The sequence below is a fragment of the Rhinatrema bivittatum genome, chromosome 14, assembly GCF_901001135.1.
Source record: "Rhinatrema bivittatum chromosome 14, aRhiBiv1.1, whole genome shotgun sequence".
Lineage (NCBI taxonomy): Eukaryota > Metazoa > Chordata > Amphibia > Gymnophiona > Rhinatrematidae > Rhinatrema > Rhinatrema bivittatum.
This window is the reverse complement of record NC_042628.1, coordinates 59,852,441-59,864,889: the sequence shown is the minus strand read 5'-3', so window position 1 is coordinate 59,864,889 and position 12,449 is coordinate 59,852,441. Positions and strand designations below refer to the sequence as shown.

Sequence of the window (12,449 nt, the reverse complement as noted above, 5' to 3'; positions counted from 1 at the left end):
AATATGGTCGCTGTACCAGGAGCCTGACCCCGCTGCAGGACCGCCCCTCCCATGCCCCTTCCCCACCCCTTTTTTACAAGCCCTGGGACTTACATGCGTCCCGGGGCTTTACACGCTTCACTGGCCTTTTTAAAATAGGCCTGGCAGGCGTAACCCTTTTAAAATCTGGCCCATACTGTTTGATGATCACTGGTGCTGATGTGGGCACCCACCCAGACATTAGAGACATTATACCTGTTAGTGAGCACTAAGTCGAGTATAACTCCCTCCCTCGTGTGTTCCATTACCATTTGTTTGAACAGAGCCCCTTGAAGGGCATCCACTATCTCTCTACTTCTGTTAGATTCTGCAGAAGTAATTCTCCAGTCTATGTCCTGCAAATTAAAATCTCCAACAATCACCACTTCTCCCTTCTTTCCCAGCTGTTGGATGTCTTCTACCAGATCTCTGTCTAGTTCTTCCATTTGATTCGGAGACCTGTAAACCACTCTAGTAAAAATGGATGCACCATCATCTTTTTTTTAGGATGGCCCATATTGTTTCTTTTTTTACCCCATCTTCCTTGCAGTTCAGTTGCTTGGATATTGTTTTTGACATAAAGAGCTACTCCTTCCCCTTTTCTTTCCTCTCTGTTCTTTCTTAACAAGTGATAGCCCGGTATGGCCATATCCCAATCATGAGTTTCTGTGAACCATGTCTCTGTGACAGCAACCATGTCCAAGTCTGCCTCCACCATTAGGGCTTGCAGGTCTGGAATTTTAATGTCCAGACTATGAGCATTTATGCTCATATCTTTCCAGCTTTTCTCATTCAGGTTACTGCTTTTCTTGGAGTTGTTTTGTGTCTTATTTCCTCAAGGATCTGGTCCAAATATTTTTTAAACCCAGCTACACTAACTGCCTTTACCACATCCTCTGGCTATGAATGCCAGAGTCTAATTCTGCATATTTTCCTGAATTTGTTTTAAATATACTACTAAGTAACTTCATGGAGTAGCCCCTAGTCTTTTTGTTTTTTAAAGTAAACAACTGATTCACATTTAGCCATTCCACTCCACTCATGATTTTATAGACTTCAGTCATTTGCCTCAGCTGTCTCTTTTCCAAATTGAAGAGCCTTAATGTCTTTAGCCTTTCCTCATAAGGGAACTGTTTCATTTCCTTTATCATTTTGGTCACCCTTCTCTGAACCTTTTCCATTTCCACTATAACTTTTTTTTAGATGTGGGGACTAGAATTGCACACAGTACTCTAGATCTTGCTGAACATGGAGAGATATCAAGGTACTATAATTTCTCACAGGACAAGCAGGATGGTAGTCCTCACATATGGGTGACATCATCAGGATGGAGCCCTGTACGGAAAACTTTTCTGTCAAAGTTTCAACAAGCTTTGACTGACACTGGCACACTGGGTGCACTGAGCATGCCCAGCCTGCAATTATCCCTGTGAGCCACAGGTGTCTCCCTCAGTCTTCTTTTTTCCGCTCTGCAGTTAGCATAGTGGTTGGAGCTCTGTGAGGATTTTTTAACTAATTACCTCATGGAAACACTTAACTTTTCACTTCAAAAAACACTTTTCCCTGCACGGGTCTCCCTCCGCGTACGTTTTTACGACACTCGGTGAGTACTAATTCTTATTTTTTCGGTCGGTTCCTGTCACTGTCTGGCCTGTTAACCGACTGAAGCCTTCCCTCTCCCCATTTTTCAGTCAGCTTTAAATAGCTTGCGAGTGTCTCTGTGACACTCTGCTTGCTTATGCTAGTGGGATAGGGATTTTTTCCATTTTTCCTTAACATTAGGACCTCTGTAGCTTCAGGTCCTTCATTCCCTAGTACCCTCACGCAGTCGATACCCTATCACTACTACCGGTACCCTCCTAAACCGCCCTGGGTTTTCATATGTCATCAGCGCCCCTCCCCCCGCGGTGCCCTGATGCCTTCATCCCTGTTTTTGTCTTTCAGTGCTACCAGGCTTTTTTCCTCCTACGCACTGTTTTTTTCCTTGGGCTTCCTTGGTGCCGTCCCTACCCTGGTGCATGCCATCGACGCACACGCTGTTGGTCGCTGCCATGCATACTCGGATCGACGCCACCGTTGCCCGAGACACTTTTAACGATGCCAGGGTCACTTTATCGATGCCACCCCCTTTTTTGGGGATGCCATCGATGCCCCATCCTTGCCATCGATGGGCATCGATGCAGGATGGTCCCCATCGATGGACATCGATGCCAGATGGCTTGTCCATCGATGGCATCGGTGCCAGGTCCTTTTGCATCGATGGACATCGATGCCCAGGTGTTTCATCCATGGGCATCGATGTTAGAACGCATCCATCGATGACAGTCGATGCCAGGCTGGTCCCATCTGTGGAATTCGATACCCAGGTGGGTTCCATCGGTGGGTATCCATGCCGGCTCGATTCTATGGATGGGCATTGATGCCAATGCCAGTCTTATGGCTGGCATCGGTGCCCATGCTGGTTCCATGGCTGGCATCGATGCCAAAATGGATTTCATCGACCAGGGGATTCATGCCATTGATTCCATAGGTGCCCATATCGATGCCACCGACACACATGTCTGGGACACCGATACCATGTACACTTGGAAATCCAAGTCGGTCCAAATAGATACCGTCAATGTCTGTGGCCCTATAGTTGATGCCCGTGGCCATGCCACAAAAGGCATCAATGCCCGCTTCCATGCATCGATGCCCTCGACACCTACGTCATTTCCTTCGGTGTCCTTGACGCCCCTATCGATTCGACCTCGACTCAGTCGATGCCGGTATCTTTTTCAATAACGGTGATGTTTTTCGACTGTCATCATTCTCCTGCCAGTCATCGACGGTTTTTCATACTCATTTTTGACGATATCCTCGAGGCCCCTTAGGCTGCCATTTATATCGTCAATACTGACATAGCACCGCCACATATTACCCTCGCCTCCTCACAGTGCTCCACGCTTTGGGTTCTTTTTTAAGCCCCGTATTAGCTTAAGACATTCCATTGTGTCAGGAGCAGAGCAGGCGTGCTGACAGTCCGTCATCGATTGCCTTCCAGGACAGCGAGGGCTTCCATCTCGGCACTGGGGAAAGACCGGGCCGAGCACTGTGGCACCCATCATCGCCGACATCGTGATCGTCCGCCACTGACGCCATCCAGCACGTCGGTGCCATCCTTCTCCAGGCTGGACAACGCTCGGGCAGAGCAACATCACCACTGCCATCAGCACTGATTCATACAGTTTTGGCAGTCCTTGGTGATCCAGAACTTCTGGATCCAGGTCCGACGGCTTCTGCATTGGCGTCATGACATATTGAGCCGCTGTGACGAGGGAGTGGAACATGAGCTCCGTAATGGGCTCCCCTGTTCCTGGCGTACCCCACCGTCAAGTGGTGTGGGATTCTGGCCCTCTGTTCTCTGAAACAGTCGAAATGCCAGTCACGCCCGGCCTGTCTCCTCTGTACCTGTGCCACCATACCGGTTTCAGAGTGAGATGGACGTTTACGTTCCCGGCCTTCCCCTCGAGGACTCCGGAGATCGACGGAGTCAACAATCTTCACCGGCTCGTCTTGCGGCGATCCACGTCGGATGGTAAGTACCCGCTTCGGCGGCATTCCCATAGAGTTGTGTTCTCCCATTCGGACCGTGGTTCGAAAAGTTCTGGGTCATGTGCTTTTTAAGAACTGTATTAGTGTCACATATCGCTATGTTAGCTATGTTAGCCACAATACCAGGAGAACCCCTCTATCTTCTTGGGATTGCAGCAGGGCTTCTTCTCTTGTCAGCAACAAGTCCCTGTGCCGACCAATGCTCTGACTCTTGATTCCTTCCCAACCAAAGTTCCAGCTGCATTGGCTGATCTGCTAAACATGAGATTCAGCAACCATTGCCCCATGTACAAGTCCAACTTGAAGCCTGGCCACAGGTCTCAGTGTCTCCTTGTACAGCACACAGAAATGCGGGTACCACTTACCGCTCACACTCCTGCAGGAGCCTACATGATATCCTCCATTGGGACACCTCCTGGTCTCCCATCTGGTCAGATATCAGAGCGGCCACCCCACCTTGTACCAAAGTTCCGGTACACTCCCCCAGGCGCTACGAAGTGCAGAGGGGAGAAGGGAGGGGGGTTGGGGAGTTTTAATTGCACTATTCTTTCTTTCAACAGAAAATAGTTACTCTCCGCACAACCTGGACCTAAGAAACTCCAACTTTCTTTAGAAGTCACAGGTACAATGGTATCTTTGGTTACCATTACTCCATATTGCAGTAAGTACATTATTTTAATGTTTCTATGTGTTTTATGGTGAGTCAACATTACAACCCCAAGCTCTGCCGCTAGCACCAGCTTCGGTAAGTGAACTGTCTCTTGCATCACTGTTGGTGAATGCTGTTTTCTCTGCGGAGTGTAACATCATTCACTTTTCCTTGCATAGACTACTGCTAACCACTTTCAGTACATGCAAGGAGCTCTCACGTTTTCATGACTCACTATACATTTACTAACTGGGATTACTGTCACTGCCATAAATCCCTTCTGTAACACTTCTGGACACCACAGTCTTAAGACCCTCTTGTCCAGCATGCGCACAGACATTCTGATACATTCTTATATGTCCCTGCGCATATTTTCCATAACCTCAGCCCTTCAACTTTTCATGGTTGGGCTATGGGGTTTTTTCCCACTATGCATTTTTCTCATAACTCAAAACTGCTATGGGTTATATTCAGTGACATTCTATACTCGATGGACCTAAGTGGTTTCATTGCTTTCGTCCCTGATTCTTATTCCAGTTCGAACTAGGACCTAGTCTCCTTCTACTCATGCTCGCAATTCCTTAGGGTTATAAAGTTTCTCCTGAAAGCTTTCAACCCATTATGCGTCTATTTCACTCCAGCATAGTTTCTCATAAACGTCCTGGACGTTGCAGCCATGAGTTATGCCCTTATGCCTTCCAATACTGCTTTTGCAACAATTCTTTGTGCATACAGACAGAGAGCATAGGGACAATGTGCTTTCCAACTCATAAGCACACACTACTTCTTAGCTGCCCTGCTAGACAGCTGCGCAGTTCTACCCTTGGCCCTTGCTCACTTCATGCATCCTTGGGCCACATATCTAAGAGATTTAATGAACGCTCTATCAGACCTTCCCCATGTAGGTTCTATCCTCTCGACTGGTCTCAATTACATGTGTACAGGGAAAATCTTCTAACGCTGAGTTTAACTAAACTTTCCTCTGCGTCTGCATCATACCATACGATGCACAGATTCTGCTCCCTGCACATGTTTTCCTATGCGTTCCCTTAGATGCCTTTCTTCCATCAAGGGCCTCTTCAATATATCTCTTCTGCTGCCTCTCGTAGCCAGCATTCTTCTAATGTTGAACTGGGATGGGGTTCAATATTCCTTTCCCCACTCCCTGACCGAGACCAGTATGCTTCCCATACTTCTCAATCCATCATACCAGTAACCTTTTTATTCTCTCACCAGTCAGTCCCAAATCATAGACTTACTGAGGTTCTTAGGTTCTGGTAGTGTCACAAAACCTTCTATACATAAATCCTACCTTTAAAATGGCAGGCTTTACCTCATGACGCTTAAAAAAAAAAAAAAAGGTATCACCCTTTTTTCTTTTTCTACACCACTCTTCTCTTACTCCCTCGGATTCTGCTCCCCAGACATCCTCCACATAGGTACACCTCTATCCTTATTGGTGTATCGTTTGGGAGTTGGGTTCCCGATTACGGTAAACCCCTCTGAGTCAGCTTACCATGGATTATCCACTGATCAAGCCACCTCTATTTCACTAGTCACGGAATGGAACCTATATATTCTCCTTATAAGTCTCATATGTTCTACGTTCGAGCTTTTCCATTCCTCTCATTTCACAGTTTAGCTAGTGAAATTTTTTCCTTCTTAAATGTCACTGAGTGGTTCTGCGCATTCAACTTCTATCCTTGTTAAGGTAGAAGTTGCACCTCTCCTTACTCAGGGCATACTCTGCCCATTTTCTAACCTCTCTCTCTCTCTCACTCTCTCTCACCAGGTAGAGAGTGGTTTGTCTACATTCCTAGACAGTAATGCTGCACTTACATTCTATCTAGATCGCACTACATTCCATGGGAATTCCACTTGACTCTTTCCTCCATGGCAGGAGTCTAGCTGCGACTTCCAGTGGGCAAACAGACCTGTTCCTTCTGACTGATGGTCTGTATCTCTTTCCTCCAACAAGCAGACTTTTCACTATAACACTGTGTGTATCCACATACTGTTGTGTCCGTCCTAGCCTTAACAGCTTCCCTTCGGTTACTGCTGCTTGTACATATTTATCAGGCTGCAGCCTGGAGTCCTTTCCATACCCTCGCAGCCCGTTATTGCTTACATTCGACTAGCCGGCATGCTCCATGTTTGGCCAGTCCGTCTACTCTTACTTTTTTCGGTTCACTACCCAACATCCTTCCACGAACCCATTATGGTTTTGCGGATGCCCTCCGTTCCCATTTCCACCTCCATCATTTCGCTTTCGCGCGTCTGCGGTGTATCTGGTGCATTCTCGGGCATCCTCAGCTCGGTACTCACCCATATGTGAGGACTACCATCCTGCTTGTCCTGTGAGAAAGCAAATGTTGCTTACCTGGTGTAACAGGTGTTCTCACAGGACAGCAGGATGTTAGTCCTCACAAAACCCACCCGCCACCCCGCGGAGTTGGGTCTGTATACGTTTTTGCTTTTATTTTAGTTTCACTTGTGCTTTTTAGCTATAAGACGAGACTGAGGGAGACACCTGTGGTTCACAGGGATAATTGCAGGCTGGGCATGCTCAGTGCACCCAGTGTGCCAGTGTCAGTCAAAGCTTGTTGAAACTTTGACAGAAAAGTTTTCCGTACAGGGCTCCATCCTGATGATGTCACCCATATGTGAGGACTAACATCCTGCTGTCCTGTGAGAACACCTGTTACACCAGGTAAGCAACATTTGCTTTCCTCTTCATCCAGCCAGGCCAGTCCAGATGTATGGGTTATGCCCACCAACCAGCAGCTAGAGACAGCAACTAACAGGTTTGCTGATATCACTCCTTATAGGTTCCCATGCTGACCTCAGCATGCCAGTATTCTCTGTCTCCAATAGATGCTAGACAAACACCTTGTGATCTCAGCTGAGACCTGGTTTAGGGTGGATAAAGGGGACATTTTGTATTTCTGGAAGGGCAGCTCCTGAATTGAGAGTTGTATATTCCCTCCTTCAGTTGAGCCATGCCCTGGACCCAGGGCCAGTGCAACTCATTGTGCAAGTTGTGCATTTGCACAGGGCGGTGGCCTGAAGGGGGTGGCAGGGCCCAACGTCAAGAGAAAGCCACAGGATTGGTAAGCAAAATGAAAAGAATGCCGCCACCAAGTGCCCAAGATGAGAAAAAGGCTACCATCCACCTGGAGGGAACCCACCAGCTAGCCTGAAAAAGTCAATATCGCAAATCTGTGCAGTGGTTCTGGGGCCACCCAGCAGTTGTCAAACCTGCCGGATGGCCGAGATGCGAGAGCTGCAGGGCCGTTCATCAGTTGTCAACCCGCAAAGATGAGAGAGCTGTGGGGCCGCCCGGCAATTCCCAATCAGTTGCTTGGCCAGCAGAAGACCACAAGGCAGCTCCCAACCTGCCCCTCGACAGAAGTGAAGGAGGGCTCTGGGCTGCCAAGACCTAGGTGTGTGAGCGAAGGGGAGCTGCTGTGTGTGTCTGAGCATCATAGCATGTGTGTATGAGAGGGAGTGTGTTTATATATGCTTGAGATGTATATGTGAGAGTGTGTATGTGTGTGTCTGAGCTTGTATATGTGCGCGTGTGTGTCTGAGCATGTGTATTTGAGAGGAAGCATATATAAGCATGTATGTGTGAGAGAGATGGGTCATGTTAATATGTGCATGTAAAAGGAAGCATGTGAGAGCATGTGTTTCTGAGCATATGTATGTTAGGAGCATATGTGTGTGAGCATGTGTAAGTGGGAGCATGTGTGTGTATGAGAGAGCATATGTATGTATGTGTGTGGGATGAGCATATGTGTGTATGTATAGATATATATATATATATGAGAGAGGGAAGAGAAAGTTTGTGTATCTCTCTCACTAATCCAACCTCAGAGTGGCTGGAAATCAATACTCAAAATGGCGCCGATCGCCTTTGCCCTCACTATGTCACAGGAGCCGACCGTCGGTACCTGTGACATAGTGAGGGCAAAGGCGATCGGCACAATTTTGAGTCCTGGAATCGGACGGCTGGCGTGCAGGAGGGGGCCATTGATGTGTCTGACCACGCCCCAATACACCTGCAGGTGGCTTTCGGTGGGAGACAACGGGGGGCTTTTTCGTGGCGCATGCGACCCGACCTATACCATGATACTGTGTTCCGTGCGCATTTACAAGCTAGCTGGAAAGAATATGTGAGCTTTAATGACACCCCTGGTGTCTCCCCCACATTGTTTTGGGAGGCGGGGAAAGCGGTCATGAGAGGCCATGTTATCGCCTATACTGCTAAGGTAAACCGACAACGGAATGCAGAGATTCTACGCCTTACGGCGGAACTTAAGAGTGCTCAGAGGCAGCACATGCATGACTTGTCCCCATTGAGTAAAGCTTGGGTTGAGCAGGTCAGAGAGGCGTTGAACACTTGGCTATATCAAAGGGCCTCTAAGTCTCTACGCTACTATAAATACCAACTGTATAAACAAGGGAATAGGCCTAGTAAAATGATGGCGCACTTGATACGGCCTCGCAGTCAGAAGACAATTATTGTTAGGCTTAAGGGTCGTGGGGGGCATTATGTGACCTCTCAGGAGGAGATTGAGAGTAGGTTTCGGGAATACTATGAGGAACTGTATGGACAAAAAGATCAAAATGTTGAAACCACCACTCATTTTTTTCAAAATATACAGTGGCCCCGGCTGTCTTCCGCACAGCAACGGTTGTTAAACCAACCCATTATAGACCAGGAAGTATATTCGGTAATTCAAGGTTTGAAATTGGGGAAGGCCGCGGGCCCAGATGGGCTGGGAGCGGAATATTATAAACTGCTCACATTCCACTTCCTGACTCCGCTGTCCAAATTTTTTAATGAAGTGGTAAACACTCAGGTTTTGCCGGCGGGGATGAATCAGTCGGTCACTGTGGTTTTGCCCAAAAAGGGCAAAGACCTTGCTGAAGTGGGCTCGTATCGGCCTATTTCTTTGCTAAATGTTGACATAAAGATTTTGGCAGCAGTGCTCGCGGCACGGCTGAATCCCATCTTGCCCAAGTTGATAGGAGTGGATCAGACGGGATTTGTTAAGGGACGCCAGGGTGTCCGTAATGTACGTCGTCTTATCGCAGCCCTGAGTTGTCACCCTTCGGAGGAGGCTATGGTTCTGAGTCTCGATGCTGAAAAAGCGTTTGACTCAGTGTCATGGGAATATCTGTTTTGGATGCTGGCCAATATGGTTTCGATGGGGCCTTTGTTGCGTGGCTTCGGGCTTTATACAGTTCACCTAGTGCCCGGCTTTTGCTAAATGGGGTCCTTACCGAGCCTATTGGGTTAAAATGTGGGGTGAGGCAGGGATGCCCAATGTCCCCTCTACTTTTTGTTCTAGCAGTAGAACCCCTAGCGCTACGGTTACGGGAGGAGAGGGGTTTCTGGGGGCTCAGTGTGGGTGGTCACTCGGTTAAGACGGCTTTATTTGCCGATGATATACTGCTGTTGTTGGGAGACCACGCCGCAGCGTGCCGGTAATTATTAAAATTTTTGACCAATTTCGGGATATCGCGGGGCTCAAAATTAATTACTCCAAATCTGAAGCCTTAGCCCTGACCCCGGGGCTTCAAGATGGGTGGCAGTCCCCTTTCCCCTTTACGTGGGCACCGGGGAAGATGCGATATTTGGGGGTGTGGGTCCCGCGGGACCTGCGACTTCTGTATGATTTAAACATTACGGACAGAATAAATGCCATCTTAATGCAGTTGCAGGCATGGACCCTCCTTCCACTGAGTTTTTTCGGACGGTGTACACTGCTTAAAATGATCCTGGTTCCTAAACTTTTATATCTGCTCCACATGCTCCCCTGCTGGATGACGGTTCGGGATGTGCGGAGGTTACATGGGGGTTTGTCACGGTTCTTATGGAAAGGAAAACGTGCAAGGATAAAATATACGGTTTTGCAACAGACCCGGGAGGTGGGGGGGTATGGAGTGCCTGACTTTCGGCTCTACAACGCTGCTTGCCAGCTGAGGTTTGTGGGGGAATGGCTTACGGGGAAGTACTGTTATTGCGAAGAGGGTTTGCTGTCTAGTATGTCTGCTCCCTGGTTGCCTCTTTCTCTCATTCAGGTGGATGCGAAGAAACTGCAAGCTTTGCAATACCCGAGATGTCTGCTGTCCCCATGTATTAAGGCCTGGCGCTGGCTGCGTCAATTGACTGGGTTGAAAGGCCTTTCCTCGCTCTTGACCCCGCTTATGGGCAACTTGGATTTTCGCCCCGGACGGGATTGCCGTGGCATTTTTCAGTTCTGGGCCTCAAGGGGCGTGGAATACTTATATCACTTGTTTGATTCAGGCACTCATGAGCTCTTGGACTTCCAAACTTTGGCTAGAGCACACCAACTGTCTCCTAAGCATTACTTTGGGTATCTACAGGCGCGTCATTACACTCAGACTTTTTGTTGGTCCACGGACGACGTGGCCGCGGAATCCCTTTTTGCCACCACAGTGACTAATTCGATTAAGTGCTGGAAACGCTTGTGTATGGATTACAAACGGCCGGATCACCTAGCTGTCTTGGCTTCCCGATGGACATCGGTTTTACATAACCCAGTGACTTCTGAGCAATTGAAATATGGGTTTCAGACTCTGCATAATCAAAATCCGGACCTGGGGCTGAGGGAGCTACAGTATCATATACTGCATTTGTCCTATTACGATGATGTCAAGAGGTTCCGGATGGGGCTAACTGATACCCCACTCTGTATCAAATGTGGGGGGGAGGAGGGGGGCTTGATCCACAGGCTCCTCCTCTGTCCTACGGTTGCTCCCTTTTGGACCCGGGTGCTGCAGACTATTTTTCAATGCACTGGACTGCACGGCCGCTGCGAGGGACGGGCGTTGCTTAGCCACCCATTGTATGCTGTGAATCCTTGCCCACTTGGCAAAGCTAGGTTTGCAAGGCTGGCGATGTTGTTGGCGTGCAGGACTATACTTTCGGTATGGGTGGAACCACAGGGTAAGCCTACTGATGAGGCCTGGTTTGCCAGGATGACTTTTGAGCTGCAGATGGAGCGTTTGGATTGCATTTCGGGGCACCGTACACGGGACCAGACATATGAAGACTGTTGGCAGGCCTTCTTTCAAGGACTCCCAGGCGGGGCTCAAGCTAACTTGCTCATCTCCGGCTATTCTAACGATTGGACTTAATCCATTCCATGGACCTTGGGTCGGGAAGGGGGGGGTGGGGACGGGTGGGCAAATGTGTGTATGGGGTGGAGATGGATGGGAAGGGGGGATAGGTGGGGGGAGTCGTGTAGGGAGCAGAGTAAGCTCTACACGGCGGGCTTTGTTCAGGGGGGAGGGGGGTCTCGATATTGCTGATTCGGGGTCTGTGGTGGGGGGAAATAAGGAAAAAGACAATAGGGGTCACGGGTCAACGGTCGGTACGTTACTGTTTGTGAAACTGTTTACCATTCCTGGGAAAATGCTGTTTTGAGAGGGTTTTGTTTATGCTTGGTATTTTCCCTTGTACCTCTGAGACTGGTGTGGAGCTGTTTTGTTTGTTTTGTGGCCTGATCGTTGCTCTTGACTCAATAAAAACTATTTTGACAAAAAAAAAAAAAAAAGACCTTGTCTTGAGCATCGGTATATTAAAAGAACTTAAATAAATAAATAAATAAATAAATAAATAGTTCTGCTCTGCACCCATTTTTGGGGGTCGAGGGGGTTCCTGAGGATGCAGAATGTTTATTTACATGTTCAGTGTGTCACGCATGTGAGAACCATCTGTCAGGTGTGTCCCAGCTGAAAAAAGGTTGAGAACCACTGCCCTAAAAGACCAATACACCTATGAAGAAAACAGAACAAACCAAGACACTATAGATTCTGAGACGCTAGCAGAATACCTCTCCTCGGGTATATGTGCAGGACACAGGCAGACTCTCACCAAATACAGGAAAAAGAAACCATAAAGTATTAATAGAAACATGCAGGCAAAATCTGAATGGGAACCCGCTACGTCAGACTCTGTATGCAGTACAACAAAGGAAAAACAGATTTATCATCAATCCTCAGCCATTAAACAATAAAATCAAGACATATAATAAATATATTAATCATAATAGTATAAACATACTAATAAGAGTATTTCAAAACAGGGAGAGCTTTCCAAGATGGTGACCTGAATGGTTGTGGTGTGAGGAGCTCCTGATTTTTTTTCTTTGTT

General features: G+C 47.9%; 1 protein-coding gene across 1 annotated transcript in view; it reads left to right on the top strand.

Moving 5' to 3' along the window:
* The window catches only part of LOC115075967, a 32,666-nt gene extending 21,215 nt beyond the window's left edge, over positions 1-11,451 (top strand). Inside the window, exon 3 of the mRNA XM_029576967.1 lies at positions 10,352-11,451. Coding sequence (XP_029432827.1) covers positions 10,478-11,431 — 954 coding nt within the window. The 5' untranslated portion in view covers positions 10,352-10,477 and the 3' untranslated portion in view covers positions 11,432-11,451. The remainder of the gene's footprint in view (positions 1-10,351) is intronic.
* Positions 11,452-12,449: the final 998 nt, after the last annotated feature.